Below are 20000 nucleotides of genomic sequence, written 5' to 3' on the forward strand. Positions count from 1 at the left end.
TGTAAGTCGCACTCGTGTCTATAAACATTTCAGAACCCTGCTGTGCATTTTAGGTGGCTGTCAGAGAGCGGCAGTAACGACAAAGATGCAAATACATTTCTGTCACTGAAACAGATTCAAATGACTTGATAATGATAGACAACAAAAGACACCTTATGGCACATTATATTATAAATCCTGTTCTAATTTTCAATCCAAAATATTAATATTAGGATGCTGAGATTTGTTATCCTTACTTTTATTTTTTGTTCATTAAATCTTTATCATCGTCTGTCGTCTATCATGGCTTTAGTTTATTGTCTCATTCCAACTTCAAATCAAAGTTTAATAAAAGCTGCACAGTAATTAAGTAATAATGAGGACTGATCCATACCGTTGCAATTGTATATAAATTCGGGTAGGTTTTTGTGGGGTAGATGGGTCTCATGTATGGTGCATGTGTGCCACATGTTCCTACAAACAAAGACAGGGTTGTGAGAAAAATAAACTTGGACACGAGTTAACACTGGATCATATGTGTATATGTGGCATTATAACAGAGGATCAGCCTTACTCAGCTTTTCTATGTTGGGAATCACCATATTGCCCTTTTTCATGTATGAGGCTCTAAAACCATCGACAGAGAGCATGATGAGTGGCGGGCGGACAAACCTGAAAAGAAAAAAAAAAACAGAGATATTTACCAAAAACTGGTTTAAATCCAGGGGTCACGGTGGCTTAGTGGTTAGCACGTTCGCTTCACACCTCCAGGGTTGGGGGTTCGATTCCCACCTCCACCTTGTGTGTGTGGAGTTTGCATGTTCTCCCCGTGCCTCGGGGGTTTCCTCCGGGTACTCCGGTTTCCTCCCCCGGTCCAAAGACATGCATGGTAGGTTGATTGGCATCTCTGGAAAAGTGTCCCTAGTGTGTGATTGTGTGAGTGAATGAGAGTGTGTGTGTGTGTGTGTGTGCCCTGTGATGGGTTGGCACTCCGTCCAGGGTGTATCCTGCCTTGATGCCCGATGACACCTGAGATAGGCACAGGCTCCCCGTGACCCGAGGTAGTTCAGATAAGCGGTAGAAGATGAGTGAGTGAGTGAGAGGTTTAAATGCATTTTGAGAATATTTAACAACTAACATTTGGTGTACTGAGGAATTACAAATGTTAAGTGACTCTCTGACACTGTGATAATGGTCACTGTAGATCAGCAGAACTCTCTGATCTAACTAACATCTATCTGATGTATGCAGGACCTGTCTGGCAGCGAGTATTAATTAGTAAATAATTTCCTTTTTATATATGTATTTTATTTAATATGTACTAATGGGAGCTGCAGTGTGTCTTCTAGGTGTTGAATAATGCTAATCTACTTAGAAGACTGTTGAAAAAGTGACACGTGTGATCGGTGCTCACGCCTTCTGTAATCCACACAAGTCAAAGGAGCTCATTTGCAGGTGTTTGGTCAGGCACTTGTTCACCTGATGCCGTGTGACCCTGCACCATCGACCCAACACGCCGTCAGCACGATACAGATATGTAAAGTAGGCTGAGAGCCTGAATAGGAGTCTGAGAGGTGGAGCGCTTACACAGGATCTACTTTAGTGAAGGGAACCAGGGTGTCTGTAGTAGTAGCATTAACGTTATTCAGTGTGAGTTCTTGTGATTTAAACTCACAAGATTGGAATGAGAATAAGATCCAACATGCAAATGGAAGATCACTGGAGCTTGATGTGTAAAAGCATGAGACTGCAGACTGGTGTGAATCTGTTAAACGTGTGAAGCTTCACTCACCCAGCAGGACACTCGTGGCTTTTAATCTCCTCACACTCATCTTCCAACCATGGAGTATCACCTAGAACAGAGCTCACAGTCAACTGATGGCTAATTTAACATTTGTGTTAAAATCTCTCTTTTAAACTTTTCTATAAATATATCGTGGCTGTCGGGCGGAAACCTCGTATGTCCAAATTTGGTCAATTTCATATTTTTTCACATATGGATGCTATTGGTCAGTCCCCATGTGGGTCTGTTATTTTTACAAGTTATTAACCAATCTAAAGTCTTGAAAATAGCTTGAACACAAATCTCATAACTCCATTGGACACTTCAACTGTCCACCTCTTCCTCACTCCGTGTGAGAGCTTCACGTCATATTTCTCCTCAAGAAGAGTCGCAACGAATCAACACGTCTTCTGAGGTAAATGTCTTCAAAACACTGGGCTCAAAGAAAAAAAAATCTTGACCCCCGCTAGTTCTGGTGCTCGTCTCACACTATACTCTACACCACACTATACTCTACACCCCACTATACTCTACACCCCACTATACTCTACACCCCACTATACTCTACACCCCACTATACTCTACACCCCACTATACTCTACACCCCACTATACTCTACACCCCACTATACTCTACACCCCACTATACTCTACACCCCACTATACTCTACACCCCACTATACTCTACACCCCACTATACTCTACACCACACTATACTCTACACCACACTATACTCTACACCGCACTATACTCTACACCGCACTATACTCTACACCCCACTATACTCTACACCCCACTATACTCTACACCCCACTATACTCTACACCCCACTATACTCTACACCGCACTATACTCTACACCGCACTATACTCTACACCGCACTATACTCTACACCACACTATACTCTACACCGCACTATACTCTACACCGCACTATACTCTACACCGCACTATACTCTACACCCCACTATACTCTACACCACACTATACTCTACACCGCACTATACTCTACACCGCACTATACTCTACACCGCACTATACTCTACACCGCACTATACTCTACACCGCACTATACTCTACACCACACTATACTCTACACCACACTATACTCTACACCACACTATACTCTACACCCCACTATACTCTACACCACACTATACTCTACACCACACTATACTCTACACCACACTATACTCTACACCCCACTATACTCTACACCACACTATACTCTACACCACACTATACTCTACACCACACTATACTCTACACCACACTATACTCTACACCACACTATACTCTACACCACACTATACTCTACACCACACTATACTCTACACCACACTATACTCTACAATACTCTACACTACTATGAGATACAGAGTTTGACATCATTCTGAGCTTATAAGGAATGTTGAATGCAGATGTGTGTAATCAGCCTTTGAACTGAACAAACTCGACAGAATGTAATAGTACAGTAAACATTACATAGTATAATCAATCTATGACACAATCCTCCTACCTTTGCAGAGTGTCTTGTAGTTGGTACAACAGTCTCCTTTGGCCAGGCAGTCGTCTGAGCAGTGGCAGGCGTACTTTTCATTCCGAGTTTCTCCACATCGCTCTTTACTGCATTCAAAGCCTCCCTCTGATTGAGACAGAGTCAGTCATTACTCAGATGGTTACTGGGTAGCAGCCATGGCTAAATGGCCCTCTAATTACCACAGTAAATAAACTCTACTAGACTAGAATAGTGCAAAAGATGAACTCACACACACACACACACACACACAAAGAGGCTTCTTTAGGGGGAAAAGACTGCACTGCTGTTACGTTCAAGACGTCTGTATATAATTTGCATTTCCATCCAAACAAGACAAAAAAATAAGAGCATTTTATTTCTATCATCTACCATTAGCCAAGTAACAGCTCTGCATGTCATCATTTATTCATTCACATTTTCGTTCTCTGGCTTTAGCTTTTATTTATGGTATTCTTGTAGTGCTTAAATAAAAAAAACACAAATAAAATCTGATGGATGAAAAGTGCACTGTGACGTCTGTGAGGTCAATCGTAAGATAGCAGCATGGGTCAAGCAGTCCAGTGAGGAACCCACCTGTCTTTAAGCAGTGCTCGTTGAAGTCTGAGCAGCAGCTATTGTATGTTTTGCAGAGGTTGTCACAGCGGCAGTTGGGCGCCTGGACCTCCTGTAGCTCAAAGCACCTGTTTTTGCACGATCCGGAGGTGCTGTCGTATGCGGTGTCGGCCTGGACTGAGACGTGAAAGACAAGATTACGGTTTGCATGAGTGTAGAGGCACTAAAATGAACTTCAAACGTCATTCAGAAGTCCAGGTCCTTGACATGTCCCGTGTCGGCTCTGGTGAGCAACAGTGGGTTAAATTCAAACAGCACGTGATGACGTTTCACAAATTTAATGTCTACGACACTCACAGACCGCAATCACACACAAACCCCTGCACCATAAATCTCTCTAAAACTGCATCATTTGTATTTTTTTATTATTTATTTAAACGAGACGTGATTTGATTTGGGACAAAAACATCTGGCACTCACTCTGCACATGTCAATATTGACACAGGACACAGTAAAGCAAACATCACCCCAACGTACAACAGACCAATCAACCAACAGTGAGTTGTTCATGGAGCTGGTAAACACACAGTGCATGTAAATGAGCAGAAAACCCCTAAAGAAACGCTTGACTCTGATGAGGATTGTGAAGGAGCTAAAACATCTGCTCTGTCCAGCTGCATGAGCTGAAACATTATTCTGTTGTGTAAGAAGCCAAACACATGTCTCCAATTGTGCAGCAGTGCACTTTTTTATGACAAGGTAGAGCAAAATGTAGAAACGAGAAATTCTTCGGAACAAGAGAAAATAAATCATTTTCTTTTTTTCTTTTACCGCAAATATATTTACAGGAAGACCTTTTTCACAGCTGTGGAACAGTTTGGTTTCTCAGCTTGATGTTTTGCCAACCGAAGAACCTCCCATTTACCCAGTTACCACCCCCACTGGACCCCCTACAGTTTGCGTGTCGTCCAAACCGCTCCACAGACGATGCCATTGCCCTTCATTTAGCCCTCACCCACCTGGACAATAAAGACACTTACATACGAATGATGTTCATAGACTTTAGTTCAGCATTTAACACAATCATCCCTCAGCACCTGATAGAGAAACTGATCCTGATGGGACTGAACACCTCCCTCTGCAACTGGATCCTGGACTTCCTGACTGGGAGACCTCAGTCAGTCCGGTTCGGGAACAGCATCTCCAACACCACCACACTGAACACTGGAGCCCCTCAGGGCTGCGTGCTCAGTCCACTGCAGTTCACCTTGGTTGAACTGAGAACTGCACCATCATCTGATCACAAGACCATGCAGTAGATATTGAGGACAGCTGAGAAGATCATTGGAGTCTCTCTTCCCTCCATCATGGACACTTACACCACACGCTGCATCCGCAAAGACAACAGCATTGTGGACTCCACACATTGTGGACTCCCCTCACACCCACTCTTCACCCCACACACCCCTCACACCCACTCTTCACCCCACACACCCCTCACACCCACTCTTCACCCCACACACCCCTCACACCCACTCTTCACCCCACACACCCCTCACACCCACTCTTCACCCCACACACCCCTCACACCCACTCTTCACCCCACACACCCCACACACACACTCTTCACCCCACACACCCACTCTTCACCCCACACACCCCTCACACCCACTCTTCACTCCACACACCCACTCTTCACTCCACACACCCACTCTTCACCCCACACACCCCTCACACCCACTCTTCACCCCACACACCCCTCACACCCACTCTTCACCCCACACACACACTTCACCCCACACACACACTCTTCACCCCACACACACACTCTTCACCCCACACACCCACTCTTCACCCCACACACCCACTCTTCACCCCACACACCCACTCTTCACCCCACACACCCACTCTTCACCCCACACACCCACTCTTCACCCCACACACACACTCTTCACCCCACACACACACTCTTCACCCCACACACACACTCTTCACCCCACACACACACTCTTCACCCCACACACACACTCTTCACCCCACACACACACTCTTCACCCCACACACCCCTCACACACACTCTTCACCCTCCTTCCGTCTGGAAAACGGTACCGAAGCATTCGGGCCTCACGACCAGACTGTGTAACAGTTTCTACCAACAAGCCATCAGACTCCTTAATAACTGAACTGAACTGAGCACAACACACACACACACACACACACACACACACACACATCAGCTGTATGGACTGCACAGACCTACACCACATACACACACTTCCAATATACATCCATCAACCTGTTTACATACTGTTATTGCACACTTTTTGCTTTTTGCACATTCTGTCTCACATTTCAATCGTTTGCTGTTTTGCACAAAACTTTACATTATCTCAGGGACCTGCTGCTATAACACTGTGTTCATTATAGTATTACTGCACACACAATGTTGTTGAACATTATTTACACTGAACATACAGTATTAACACTGAACATACAGTATTAACACTGGTGCTGTTTCTGTGTATTGTCTTGTCATTTTTTGTCTGCACTGTCTTGTCCTGCACTGTCTTGTCTGTCTTGTCCTGCACTGTCTTGTCCTGCACTGTCTTGTCCTGCACTGTTTGCACCAGGCTGCACTTTACTTACTAAGTCCTTAGCTCTAGAGCACAATGGTCCTGGAGAATACAAGAGACAATGAAAGCTTCTTGACTTCTTCCCACCTTAACAGGAAGTGACCAACTAACTGATAGGAGCAATGACCATGGGGCAGGGACACAGAAATGCAGTGTCCATTGCAGGTGGTTTGAACAATGACATCACACCTGAATTACAGTAATAATACAGAAGGAGTCAGAAGCCATCACTTCATTTTCTACATCATAATTCTAACTATAACAAATGCTAGATTTTGGTTCTTTTTAATATGTTTCTGGTTCATAAACAGACGATCAGTCACAAGGACCTGTGTGTCAGACGGCTCACATAATATAATCTATTACTAACAAGATAAAATCATACTGTTACACAACAAAGAGAAGCATGTAGTCATTGACATGGTAAAGTTATCTATAGTGTTCTGTGGTGCTCTATAGTGTTCTGTGGTGCTCTGTGGTGCTCTATAGTGTTCTGTGGTGCTCTATAGTGTTCTGTGGTGCTCTGTAGTGTTCTGTGGTGTTCTGTAGTGTTCTGTGGTGCTCTGTGGTGCTCTATAGTGTGCTGTGATGTTCTGTGGTGGTGCTCTGTGGTGTTCTGTAGTGGTGCTCTGTGGTGGTGCTCTGTGGTGGTGTTCTGTGGTGGTGCTCTGTAGTGGTGCTCTGTGGTGGTGTTCTGTGGTGGTGCTCTGTAGTGGTGCTCTGTGGTGGTGTTCTGTGGTGCTCTATAGTGTTCTGTGGTGCTCTATAGTGCTCTATAGTGTTCTGTGGTGCTCTATAGTGTTCTGTGGTGCTCTATAGTGTTCTGTGGTGCTCTATAGTGTTCTGTGGTGCTCTATAGTGTTCTGTGGTGCTCTATAGTGCTCTATAGTGTTCTGTGGTGCTCTATAGTGTTCTGTGGTGCTCTATAGTGCTCTATAGTGTTCTGTGGTGCTCTGTGGTTTTCTGTGGTGCTCTATAGTGTTCTGTGGTGGTGTTCTGTGGTGCTCTATAGTGCTCTATAGTGTTCTGTGGTGCTCTATAGTGTTCTGTGGTGGTGTTCTGTGGTGCTCTATAGTGTTCTGTGGTGTTCTGTGGTGCTCTATAGTGTTCTGTGGTGCTCTATAGTGTTCTGTGGTGCTCTATAGTGCTCTATAGTGTTCTGTGGTGCTCTGTGGTGGTGTTCTGTGGTGCTCTATAGTGCTCTATAGTGTTCTGTGGTGCTCTATAGTGTTCTGTGGTGTTCTGTGGTGCTCTATAGTGTTCTGTGGTGGTGTTCTGTGGTGCTCTATAGTGTTCTGTGGTGTTTTGTGGTGTTTTGTGGTGGTGCTCTATAGTGTTCTGTGGTGCTCTGTGGTGACATTTACTATAACAATCAATAAACAGGAAGTCCTCACCTCGCACACGGGACGCTTCCGGTTTTCCGGTCCGTTGTATGACAAACGACACGCAGATTCTGGAGCCACACAGAACAGAAACGGTACAAAACACCTAGAAGACATTTAACAACAATTAGACCGGAAGTCCAAGCCTCATTCTGTACTTCAATTTCCGGTCAAAGATTCAGCTCAGGTAGTTTAGTGCTGAGGTAAATGTTTAGTGTCATAAATAAAAGTGACATGTCACTATTGACCTTAATATATATATATATATATACTGTATATTATAAGTCATTATAAACTATAAAATAATGATGATTAATTTAACAGTCTACACTAGAATCGCTATATAAAATTAGATATAAATAATAATAAGTGTAAACATGACGTTATACACAATACACTGTAATATAAAGGTTTTTAAACATAACAATACTAAAGTCCAATTTAAATAAATAATACAATAATAATATTCATAAGTAAAAATAATTCTAGTCTAAATTAAATGAATAGTTATAATAATAATAATAATAATAATAATAATAATAATAATAATAATAATAAAAGAATGAAAATTAAATCATATTTGACTTTACTGTAAAAAGTCACATTTCCTTTTGAGTATATAAATTAAATCCTACCAGTTTGATCAGCTGCATGTTTGTCTGTGTGCAGCTTGTGCTGCTTGTGTGTGGGACTGGTGCTGGAGCTCAGAGCCACACTGGGTTGTGTCCCAAACACATCACTAACACACATATAGTGCACTAGGAAGGGCGCATTACACAGTTCACGGAGTGTGTTAGTGTACACACACGGAATCCGATTGGAACAAGGCCTGAATCTGACCAATAAAGACGCAGAATAAGTAACGCGTGTGTTGCGTCACACAAAGGGGTGGAGCCGACTGCACAAATTAAGTAGAAAGAAAGTAAATAAAGAATTAAACAATAATTAGTTTAATATAAAGTTGTTTAATAAACTGTGATCCTGCATGAACACTAACTGTGGCTCAGTGCTCAGTTACTCCTGCAGGACATCACAGTCTTCTGTAAGGAAGAAGATCTAAAGAGAAAGTGGTGTTTGTTATAGAAATATAGAAATATAGAAATATAGAAATATAAATTGTTAGGTGAATAAATATTATTTACTTGTTTATTACAACATGATTATGACAGCAGTCAGGAAAGATGTTCCTTTTTCATCTTTTGATCCATAATCATCATCATCATCATCATCATCATCTTCTTCTTCTTCTTCTAATAGACATTATAATTGTTCTCTGTCTGACATTTTTTGGGTCGATTTTCCACCACGTCTCTGCTGAACGCTGAATTCTGAAGGATCTCCACCAGCAACCTGAACACTTGTTATTAATGTTCTCATCCTAAAACATTATTATTTCTACATGAACACTACTATTCCATGTGTATGCAATACTTCCACTGGTGCTTTGGACAACAGAATCTATACAAAAACAGACTAAAAACGTGTAACTGATGTGATGAGAGATGTCTCCATAACCAGCCAAAGGAAGATGTATAGTAGATTTCAGGGACATGGTAGCTTAGTGGTTAAGGTGTTGCACTACTGACTGGAAGGTCGTGAGTTCGAATCCCAGGGCCACCAGGCTGTCACTCCTGGGCCCCTGAGCAAGGCCCTTAACCCTCAATTGCTCAGCTGTATAAATGTAAGTCACTCTGGATAAGAGCGTCTGCTGTAAATGTAAATGTCAGACAGGAATGTGTACAGTACAAAGGGCAGTGTGGGCTCTCAGTAACATGACAAGCTGCATGATGAGTGAAGTGTGAGCTGAGACAAATACAAAGTCCCTTACAGAATCTGTTATTTCGGGGGTCCACATGCCCACATGTCTCTGGTTACAATTCTGTGTGTACTACAATATCACAGTTTAGACAACGTAAGAAAACAGAGGGTTCCAATGTGGACTCAGTATATTATTTCCCCAGAGTAATGTCAATCTGCCTTGCCTCACACCAAACATAAAGCCAGGCAAAGCCTCAAAGTTCAGAAAAGTTGCTAAAAAATGATGGAACTGATTCAATTACAATGTTGTTCTTCTTCTTTCAATTGGTCCATGTTCTGGGTCACCACAGAAGATCACCGTGGCCACATATTTGACTTGGCAGCAGTTTTATGCCAGATATCCTTCCTGACACAACCCTCCTATTTTGTCCAGTCATAGGACCAGCACTGAGAGTTAACCCTTCAGTGGCTGGGTTCGTTTCTGTTCAACAGCTTTCCAAAAAGTTCCAGCATTATTGCAAACCCAAATCATGTTTCAGTAACCTGACTGCGTTTAGTGTATTTGGTAAACAAGCCTTATAAAAAGCACCTTCTCATTTATACAACTGAGCAGTTGTGGGTTAGCAGTGGCATAATGGCACTACTTTCCTCTCAGTAGTCCAACACCTTAACCACTCAGCTTCCATTTCCTGATTACAGTTTGACGATCACAGTGGTTGCCCCTCAACTTAATGGTTAGCACATTTGTCTCACACCTCCAGGGTTGGGGGTTTGAGGTCCACCTCTGCATTGTCTGTTCAGAGTTTGCATTTTCGTCTCATGTTCTGGTTTCCTTTGGGTGCTTCAGTTTCCTCCCCAGACCTAAAGCACACTGACTGTATTGTTTATGTGATTGTGCACTATTGTGGGTTTGCACCCCATCCTGGGTGTCCCCTTGCCACAAATCCCCTGGGATATGATCCAGATCCCCACTAACCCTGTGCAGAATATGTGGAACAGAAAATACACGAATAGACTAAAAGTTGGGATTCAAGATAAGTTTGAACCCCAATAAATTGTCAGAGGTCGATGAGGAAGCTAAACATTAGCCACATAAAACATAAGGAAAGAATTTTAATCTCAGTTCAATTAAATTTATTTGAATAAAAATGTTTAAGTGAAATGAAATCATGTGCTGTTACAAACTTGTCTTGTCTTGTACGTCTCCTTCAACTGGAACATTGTTGAAAGGAAGTGATGGAGATTCCTATAAATGATCTAGAACACTTTGTTTATTTCTATCATCACAGGCCACTCAGGTGCTTGTGCAGTCGCTTTGGATGGAAATGCTGGTGGTAGTTTGAATGAAAAGGACAAAAGAAATTCATTTAAAAATAAATAAATAAATAAATAATCTGAATACATCTACAGATAATGGAGTTTGCGGTTTATGATGGCAACGTGCTGTACAAGGTGTAGTGGTGAGTATGGATGCTACAGAGAAGCAGTTAAACCCAAATGCTTTGACTGCAGAGGCACATCAGGTTGTTGTGCGTCGAAACCCTGGGTGAAGTATTCATACGTGTCACACCTGTCCTTTAGGAGATGTAAACATTTATTGAATTACAGAGGGCCAAAAAAAGGAAATTCCATATAAAGCATTCCTTGAGAACCTGGAGCTCTTATATCACCAAATTAAAATCCATTAATTAGGAACTTGCCAATAACAACATACACCAATCACCTATAACATTAAAACCACCTGATTAATGCTCCAAGTCGGACTTGTTTGTAAGGCACATGCCACAGATGCTCAACTGGGTCGAGATCAGAATTATTAAGTCAGTAACGATTTCTCATGTTCCTCAAACCATTCCTGAACATTTTTTGCAGTGTGGATCATCCTTACTATCTTGGTTGTCATGAAGGGATCTCGGTACTCGGTCTGCAACAACGTTTAGGTAGCTGTTACATGTCCAATAACACACACATGAATGTCAGGACCCAAGGTTTCCCAGCAGAACACTGCCCAGAGTATCAGACTGCCTTGCCTTCTTCCCATAGTGCATCCTGGTGCCATCTCTTCCCCAGGTAACACATGAGTGACTCACAAACCCTGTCCATGTGATGTAAAAGAAAACATTTCATCAGTCTAGGCCACCTTGTCCCACTGCTCCATGGTGTAAATGCTCACATGGCTACTGTGTAACTGCTAATACTTTAAACAGTAAATCTGAACAATTTTTAGAAAAGGTATAATTTATTTCATCTACAAATATGCAAAAAAAGGTAATGTTATAAAACCTGAGATCACCCCGTTACCCACCCAACCAGAGGGTCCTTGGCTGCTGTATGGATACAGAAAGGATTATGATGAAACAAGTGTAACAACTAGGTGGATGTCCAAGAAGCCGAGTTTGAGCTACAGTTTGAGAGAAGTAGCCATGCTAGTAGCTACACAAAGCATTTTGAAAAGCAAAACAATGCAGAATTCCAGCGCTGAGGATTTGTGAGTTTGTACAATAACAATACTTCAGATGAACAGGTCATTGTGTAAAGATTTAACAAAGCATTGTATTGTAGAGGTAAGATACAGAAAAGATTTTTATTTGACTAGCTAGGAATGCTTTTTGCTCTTTAAACTAGCCATCAGGCAACGAGGATATTAAACTGTTAGCATGGTTCAGGTGATCTGTGGATTCAAGGAAAATGTACGTTTGTAAAATCACCGATTTGTCACGATGGTCTTTCTCCTACAGGACAAGACACAAGAGGAGTTTCAGGAAACATCAATCTGTCAACATGTTCCTGTAGAAATCTGAGTTAAAGAGATAGCACACTGTGGAACTGGTGTTAGTCAGACAGTGAGGGTGAGCGGCCACTCGCCGGGCTGTTAGCAAAGCTGTGGAGGTCGCGCTCCTTCTCTTTGTCCTTGCTCTCATGCTTGTGTTTGTGCTTGTGCTTGTGCTTGTGCTTCTTCTTCTTCTTCTTGTGCTCATGGTGGTGGTGATGGTGGTGGTGGTGGTGCTTCGAGGAGGAAGAGGAGGAGGCACCCTCCTTAGCAAACGTTGGAATAGGTGTAGCTGGCATGGGCATGGCAGCCTGCTCCATGATAGGAGGTTCTCGACCTGTCAAAGGAAATGCCACGTTAGTTCAAACATTCCTTTTGGATGCCTTTTATAACAAGTGAAAATTCATTTGGTTTTAACTGCCTGTATATTTACAAGGTTTTGTTAACATTTAACCAAGTCAACGTTTTCCTATTGTTGCATTGTGTTGGCCAATCGCTGCAGCCCTTATTGTTAATGGGTGGATGTGTAGCTTGCCTGGTGTTGATGGTCGATCCAGCATGCTCAGGTGATGGTAGATAAATGCTCGGCTGTCATGAACTGTGTCCATGTCAATATCCTCATCCTCATGCATAGGAAACTGAGGAAGACAACAAACAGCACTAAGTGTTATGCAGTTAAAAGCACAGAGAGCACTGGTTAAAGTAGTAAATGACCTGTTACTGGCCTCTGATCAGGGCTGTCTCGGTGTTGCTTGATCTTAGTGCAGTTTTTGACACCAGTGATCATACAACTTAACTCGATAAGCTAGAAAATGTTGTAACAGTCCTGGCTCAGCTCTTATGTCTAATCGTTATCACTTTATAGATGTAAAAGGTGACTTTTCTATGCATACTAAAGGTTGAGTTTGGTGTTCCTCAAGGTTGTGTTTTAAGCCCACTGCTTTTCTCCATTTATATGTAAAAGCTTCCACTGTTGTGATACATTAGACAGTTACTAACTTACAGCTGCTTCTGAAGAGACTGACATGCTTTAACTAGGACCACATTATTCTTAAACGAGCTCACATCACGTTACCTGAGTGAACTTGTATTTTTGATGATCCACCACTCCTACTTCAATCAAAAGGTGCAAGCTATTTGTTAGGAACCTCAAGTACTAAAGGCTACAGCAGTAAAGGCTACAGTACTAAAGGCTACAGTACTAAAGGCTACAGTACTAAAGGCTACAGTACTAAAGGCTACAGCAGTAAAGGCTACAGTACTAAAGGCTACAGTACTAAAGGCTACAGTACTAAAGGCTACAGTACTAAAGGCTACAGTACTAAAGGCTACAGTACTAAAGGCTACAGTACTAAAGGCTACAGTACTAAAGGCTACAGTACTAAAGGCTACAGTACTAAAGGCTACAGCAGTAAAGGCTACAGTACTAAAGGCTACAGTACTAAAGGCTACAGTACTAAAGGCTACAGTACTAAAGGCTACAGAGCTTTTTTTCTTACAAAACCAAGCAGTTATGGAGCATCCCTTTAATCAGTGTTTGGGACCTGGGGACACAGTCTCTGTGTTTACGTCTTTTATAAATAGTTTTTTCTTCGGTAAAAGTAGGTTTCATGGGCATAGAGTGCTTTGTTCCCCTCTTTAATGTCTCCCAGATGAGGACAGTTTCTTATTGTGTACACATTTTGAGGATCAGCATGTGTTTTACTCAGAGAGGGCAAGTTAACCAGATTTCGGTGAAAGTCTATAAAACATGGCTCTCAAAACTGTTTCTCTGACTGAGGAATTATGTTTCATGGTAGCAATGTGAGAATATGAGAAGTGACAATATGACTGAAGTTACAAGGTTTCATTCAGCAGGATGATAACAGTGATAGGACATAATCCCATTTATCTACACTAACTCACTCGGGTCTTGACAGCTATCTTTCCCATTGGCTCATCTTGTAGCACTTGTCCAGGTTCAGGGGGCGAAGCCAAAGGCGTCTCGGCCTTCCTCTTCAGGCCCTGTGGAGTGAGGGCTATGCTGCTTAAACTCGGCTCCATAACAACATGCTCCTCTTTCACCTGAAAACAAAAGAATAAGACGATGTATACTGTAAATATTTAAACTTATATCTTTGAATACAGTCCAAAGCGTCTTGTGCACTCACACTGCTACAGAAGACCATGTCGGGTGCAAGCTCAAGTCCCTCTGAATCCGATTTGATGGTGGGGTTCAGGACGGCCTTCTTCTCCTTCAGGTTGAGGACGAGTCCGAGTTCCGGCAGAGGCAGGCATGAGGGCCTGGTCAGACCAAACAGATTGTGGTACAGGTTCACAGCATCGCAGCGTAAACGCCAGTCATGCCAGGTACCTGGGGAAAGACAAAGATCCAGAGCCAGTCCAGGCTTTGTTCCAGGCAACGCTGCGCTTCTTTGTGACTCGTATGTGTGTCCAAAAAGTGATGTAGTGGGATAATAACATACTGTAGGTGTCAGACAAGTTCTCTCAGACACTTAATAACCATTAATGTGAGTATGTAGAATGTTTACTGCGACACTTCAGCTGAAAACCCCAATGGAAACGTGTGTAAGTGCCGAGGTCATGAAACATGAGCATTAAAGTGCTGTTGCATCATCAACAATAACAGCACATCATTCTCCAAATGCAAACACAGACCAGAACCTGGATTCCTAAATAACTAAAGTGCATCTGTTTCTGTAGCTTGTTCTGATCTTCATCTACAGCTCTCACAGCGATAGCAAGTTAAACTTCTATTCTTTATGCTTTAACAGACAACCTGTGTGTACAAATAAATACACAAACCATATGGAACCATCTGAGATACTTGGAGGTGGTAACACAACAGTAGAAACTGAAAGTGTGAAAACTGGAACAACAAACTGAACTTAAGGAAGGTGCTGGATGGCTGGTTTTTCTTGGCACATGAGCTTCAGAGTGCAGGAGTGAAGCCTCAAAGACTACATGTGACTACAATAAGAGCTGAAGTGTTTAAATCACTACCAGGAGTTGAGAAAGCACTAAATGTGTGTAGTGCAGCCAGTCGTCCTGAGCGGGATACAGCCTCGTGGTTCTCATTAAATCACACTTTATGAGATTTTCCATCTTGCAGAGCTTAGTGAGACACATGCATGTGCTCTGGGAGGGCTTGAGTTTGGGTTTGAAACAGAAGTCGAGTTGTGTTTTCAATCATGGCTTTATGACCAGCTGAAAAGTGCAAACACTAGTCTTATTCACTGTGTGATGTGCCCATGTACGAATGGTGCACAGAACAGAAAACAATTGTGTGCAATAAGCAAACCTGTGACCTGCGTAAGGCCCCTGCATCAGTACGGACTCGGGGGTTTGAGTAAAAGGCGAAATCGAGAATGAGAACCTTAACAGAAAGGAGGCGTGGCCTCTGTGTCTCCATGACTACAACCACACCTGATTATAACAATATCCACTTGGTCTCACCAGAATTCATCAGTTTCCACAGTTGGTCCACGAGAGCCTCGGTGCACAGAGGAGACTCTGCTGCTTTAGTGAAGGGCGGATTCTTGGACAACATGTTTAGAATCCTGTGTCTGTAAAAAGCCATCAGGAAAAAAATTAGGAAAGTATTAGAAAAAGTAGAAGGCTGCAAAATATAGCTAATTATTCATGTTGGAATACGTTGGCGTACTGACCTCACATAGTGTACAGGATCATTCTGGACCATGTCCAACAGCCACTGAAGCTCCTCAGTGCTCCTGTCGACTTACAACACACACACACACACACACACACACCATGTTACACAAGGACCCCTTGACTTGAGGCCTGTGCTGCTCAGCCAGGCTTCTACTAGCTGTTAGCACCTTAAATGACAGTGATGCTCTGGCCCTAGCTTTGTGTTTCAGTCTACTGCGATTGGCTGCATTTCTCAGCACAACACACACAACACACACGTCACATGCTATTAAACACTATACTGAACACATCATGTAGCTCATAAGAAGGAAAACCTCTTGTGTAGTCGACCACAGCCTCGAGCGCCGCAAGTCTCACGTCCACAAAATGGCCGTACGCCGCGTAGGATTTAAAGACGCTCGGGTCGCTGGGGATGTGGCCGTTCCTCTGCAGCATCCTGATGGCCCGCAGGCAGCTACAACAGAGAATTCAGCTCTTTACTCAGTTACCAGTTTAGCTGAAGACGTTAAAATGAAGACGCGTTTAATCAGATGAGCAGAGTGACGTCACTACAGAGCTGAGTCTTGTTGTACCTGACGGTGATGATGTTCCTGTAGCTCGGCAGCAGTTTCTCCATGTTCAGGTAGCGTGTCACTTCCTCCAGGATGAGCTTGACGTCGGGGTTCAGACTGTCCACAGTACGCACCTCGTTGTTGATGCTGATGGCTGGAGTTAAGGAGTTGGTCAGGGCTTCGATCAGTTCTGCGCGGTAGTAATTATCTGAGAACTAGAGGAGCAGAGGAAGTTTAACTGGGTATAAAGAGCACTTTGTGTTAACTACAGGAACCATAAAAACACCAAAAACTTAAGAGTGTGACTTAAAGGTGGGGTCTCCGTTGTTTAAGAAATGCTTCAGAAAACTGCGTCGGGCCGCCAAACAAAACAAAAACAAAACTAACGTGTAGTCAATGAGCAGAAAGGGGCGTGTCTTGTCGATATGGGCGGAGAGAGTGTTCAGTGCGCATGTGTGACATTAGCAGAAAGCGGTTTTAACATTGACATGGAGGATAAAAACAAAGAAAGAAAACACATTTGAATTACCATAATATTACTCAATATAACCAGCCGCCCCAGCAGGTTCCCCCATTATAGTTGCCTGGGTTACGTATGTATGTGTGGGCGGAGCTATCAAAACAGGGGTGACACCCATTTGGGTTAGGGGCGTGTTTGTTTTGGTGATTTCAGATGTCAACATTGGCTTTCAAACAACGGAGACCCCACCTTTAATAAACAGACATATTTTAGACCAATTAAAGTTTCTGCCTCCTTGTGATACTTCATGAACAAGATACAGGAGAGGGTTAGAATATAACAGGAATGTTTGCCTTCTCTGTGGCTCATCATACAGATTTAACCTCATTATCTCACGACGATAAGGTGAAGGACTTTCTGCTCTCACCTTATTTTTCCCATTGTCATTGTACTTGATGAGGTCGAGGATGAAGTTAAGGACCTCTTTAGGACAGAGATTCTGCACGTCCCTGAGCAAAGCCATCGCCACTGGCATGGTCTAACAAAACACAAGAAAGATGATCTTAACCACGGCTTGGATGATGATGATGATGATGATGATGTGTCACCTGGTACCTTCTGCAGGAAGTAGCTCTGGAAGTTAATGAAGTTGTTGGTCTTGACGATGTTAGGGCAGCTCTTGCAGCAGAACATACGCGTGAACAGGGACTTCATAGCTGGAGGTCCTTGCCACGTGCTCACCATGGAGTTCGCAATCTGCAAGTTCACGCTTCATTTCAACATACTGTGTAATCCTGAACGCAGGAATTATCACTAATACACACAAGATGTGCACTAAACCTTACATACGACATCATTCACAACAGAAAAAGCTTCACTCGTCACCTTGGCCAAGCAGAAGCAGGCCTGCATGCGCACTTTGTAGAAGCACTGCTCTTGCTCGAGGATGTCAGTAAGGGCCAGGCGAGAGGCAGCAGTGGGGAATTTCTCCAGTGCCACAATGGCCTCCTCCTGCGCCACCACATCTCGCTCGTAGCGCAGCTGGTACTGCCACATGAAGTCGGCTTGTGCCAGGTCCACCTTCCTCAGCACCGACATGTCGGGGTCGATCCGGATCCACAGCAGGGGCGAGTCGGCGCTAAACACACCAGAAGGACACAGACTCGGGTCAGACTCTGACTGTCATTGTGCTGTATGTCAAATCCCTCCCACTGGGTCACTTTTACACAGAATGTTTTTCTTTGCAGTCTCTCTTTTGGACGGCTTTTTTTGGTCCAAACTAAGAGCAGTGGCTTATAAAAGACTTACTCCATGGCAGACAGGTCCATGTCCACTTCTTCTCCATTCATCAGAGGGATCTTTTTCTTCTTGTTCCTTAAAATAAAAAAAATAAAAATGTAAAAGTCCCTTCACCATTCAACACCGTGACAAGACGCAGTGAAGTCTGACATATTTACTGAGGATTTTAAGAGACTATTAGTTTCTCTTTTGTTGTGTTTGTCGTTACCTCCTGCTTTTGGAGTGACAGGGGATGTCATGTTTCAGGCTGTTCTCTTCGATCTGCAGCATGTGGTTAAAGGATCCGTCCAGTTCCTGCACAGTCACTTTAATGGGGCCCTGAACAAATATATTTACACCTTAAACATCTTTCATTTAATAAAATGCCTTTACTTTATTTATTTATTTTACTCTATCTGGCTTAGTCTTTTAAATGAACCCCAAATCATATCTGTTAAATATCCAAGTCTTTAATCATATATGATTCCCAAAGCCTGCTATGGAGACTTCAGCACTTCTCTACAGCGTATCTCTGGATAACGGCGGCTGCCAGATGCTGTAAATGTAAATGATTTTAAAGAACTTTTATTAGACAACAAATGCTTTATGATCCACTTATAGGACTGAGTTAATCCTGCTGATGGATATTTGCATCTATTAGAATTTCCTGTTGCCAGTTTATGTGCATGAGACGTTTATATGAGTGTGGAGGCGGCGGTGCGGTCAAGTGCTGGTGTGTGGATGGAAGATGGAGCTGTGAAAAGTGAAGGGTAAAGATCTATAGGAGCTCTGAAGGATCACTCCAGTTTGTTTTGGGTTTTAGTGAGGAGCAACCATGTGTATGTGTGTGTGAGTGTGTGTGTATGTGTGTGTGTATATCTGTGTGTGAGAGAGACAGAGAGAGAGAGAGAGAGAGAGAGATGAAATCACACAGTATCCATCCCTGTTGTCCGTCAGCGACCCAGTTCAGAAAAGCTTTGATGTCATTTGCATGAATTTGCTGAGTTATAGTTTCTATATAAAGCTCTTTATTAACCCTGAGTAACATATAGAACAGGTTTGTCCTTCAGTACTGTGTTACACCTTTATGACGTGTTCTAAAAGCACTTAATGGAGCTGTGACTTTTTTCACGACTTCCACATGCAGTACATAATCACAGCTCTTACATGCACCTCTGACTCACCACGTATTTCTGCGTGCCGGAGGACATGTAATCCTGACGGATCTCCAGCTCCAGCACGTTTCTTTTCCTGTTGAAGGCAAAGCTCCCAAAGAACTTAACCACTCCACTCTGGTCTCTGACAGCAAAGAGCTCAGGAAGCAAGATCATGAGGAGGAAACACAGACTGACTGATATTTATCTGTCCATAGCAGAAAGGTCATCACATTAACCCAAGGAGCCTTCTGTATCTCCTGCTGGTAGTATATAAAGGATACACCCACTGCTTGATCAACGGCCCAATGTCCTTCCCTGACACATTGGAGATGGATTTGAGAAACCCAGAGGTGGACAAAAGCATCTGGCTCCACATGTGTGACTGATACTTCTGAGATGAAGCTGTGCTGGCCAGGCTGAGCAACTTGTTAAACACCTGAGGAGTGGAACAGTAAGCTTTAAGGACTGTTCTATTGGTCAGAAAGCA

At 43.0% G+C, this 20000-nt stretch overlaps 2 protein-coding genes across 3 annotated transcripts in view; both read right to left on the bottom strand.

The window, feature by feature from the left end:
- Positions 1–8613, bottom strand: part of enpp2 (ectonucleotide pyrophosphatase/phosphodiesterase 2) — a 27494-nt gene extending 18881 nt beyond the window's left edge. For both annotated transcript variants that reach the window (XM_060871272.1, XM_060871271.1), the window contains exons 1-7: positions 8503–8613; positions 7880–7973; positions 3874–4029; positions 3280–3405; positions 1772–1832; positions 554–651; positions 374–453 (exon numbers count right to left, since the gene is read on the bottom strand). In XM_060871272.1, coding sequence (XP_060727255.1) covers positions 374–453; positions 554–651; positions 1772–1832; positions 3280–3405; positions 3874–4029; positions 7880–7973; positions 8503–8520 — 633 coding nt within the window. In that variant the 5' untranslated portion in view covers positions 8521–8613. The remainder of the gene's footprint in view (positions 1–373; positions 454–553; positions 652–1771; positions 1833–3279; positions 3406–3873; positions 4030–7879; positions 7974–8502) is intronic.
- A 3232-nt stretch (positions 8614–11845) lies between these two features.
- The window catches only part of taf2 (TAF2 RNA polymerase II, TATA box binding protein (TBP)-associated factor), a 21718-nt gene continuing 13563 nt past the window's right edge, over positions 11846–20000 (bottom strand). Inside the window, exons 12-26 of the mRNA XM_060871273.1 lie at positions 19795–19949; positions 19541–19655; positions 18586–18695; positions 18387–18452; positions 17964–18216; positions 17694–17834; positions 17506–17616; positions 16640–16833; positions 16382–16521; positions 16064–16133; positions 15852–15961; positions 14546–14748; positions 14301–14459; positions 12931–13033; positions 11846–12732 (exon numbers count right to left, since the gene is read on the bottom strand). Coding sequence (XP_060727256.1) covers positions 12458–12732; positions 12931–13033; positions 14301–14459; positions 14546–14748; positions 15852–15961; positions 16064–16133; positions 16382–16521; positions 16640–16833; positions 17506–17616; positions 17694–17834; positions 17964–18216; positions 18387–18452; positions 18586–18695; positions 19541–19655; positions 19795–19949 — 2205 coding nt within the window. The 3' untranslated portion in view covers positions 11846–12457. The remainder of the gene's footprint in view (positions 12733–12930; positions 13034–14300; positions 14460–14545; positions 14749–15851; positions 15962–16063; positions 16134–16381; positions 16522–16639; positions 16834–17505; positions 17617–17693; positions 17835–17963; positions 18217–18386; positions 18453–18585; positions 18696–19540; positions 19656–19794; positions 19950–20000) is intronic.

Source organism: Tachysurus vachellii, chromosome 5 (assembly GCF_030014155.1).
Source record: "Tachysurus vachellii isolate PV-2020 chromosome 5, HZAU_Pvac_v1, whole genome shotgun sequence".
Taxonomy (NCBI): Eukaryota; Metazoa; Chordata; class Actinopteri; order Siluriformes; family Bagridae; genus Tachysurus; species Tachysurus vachellii.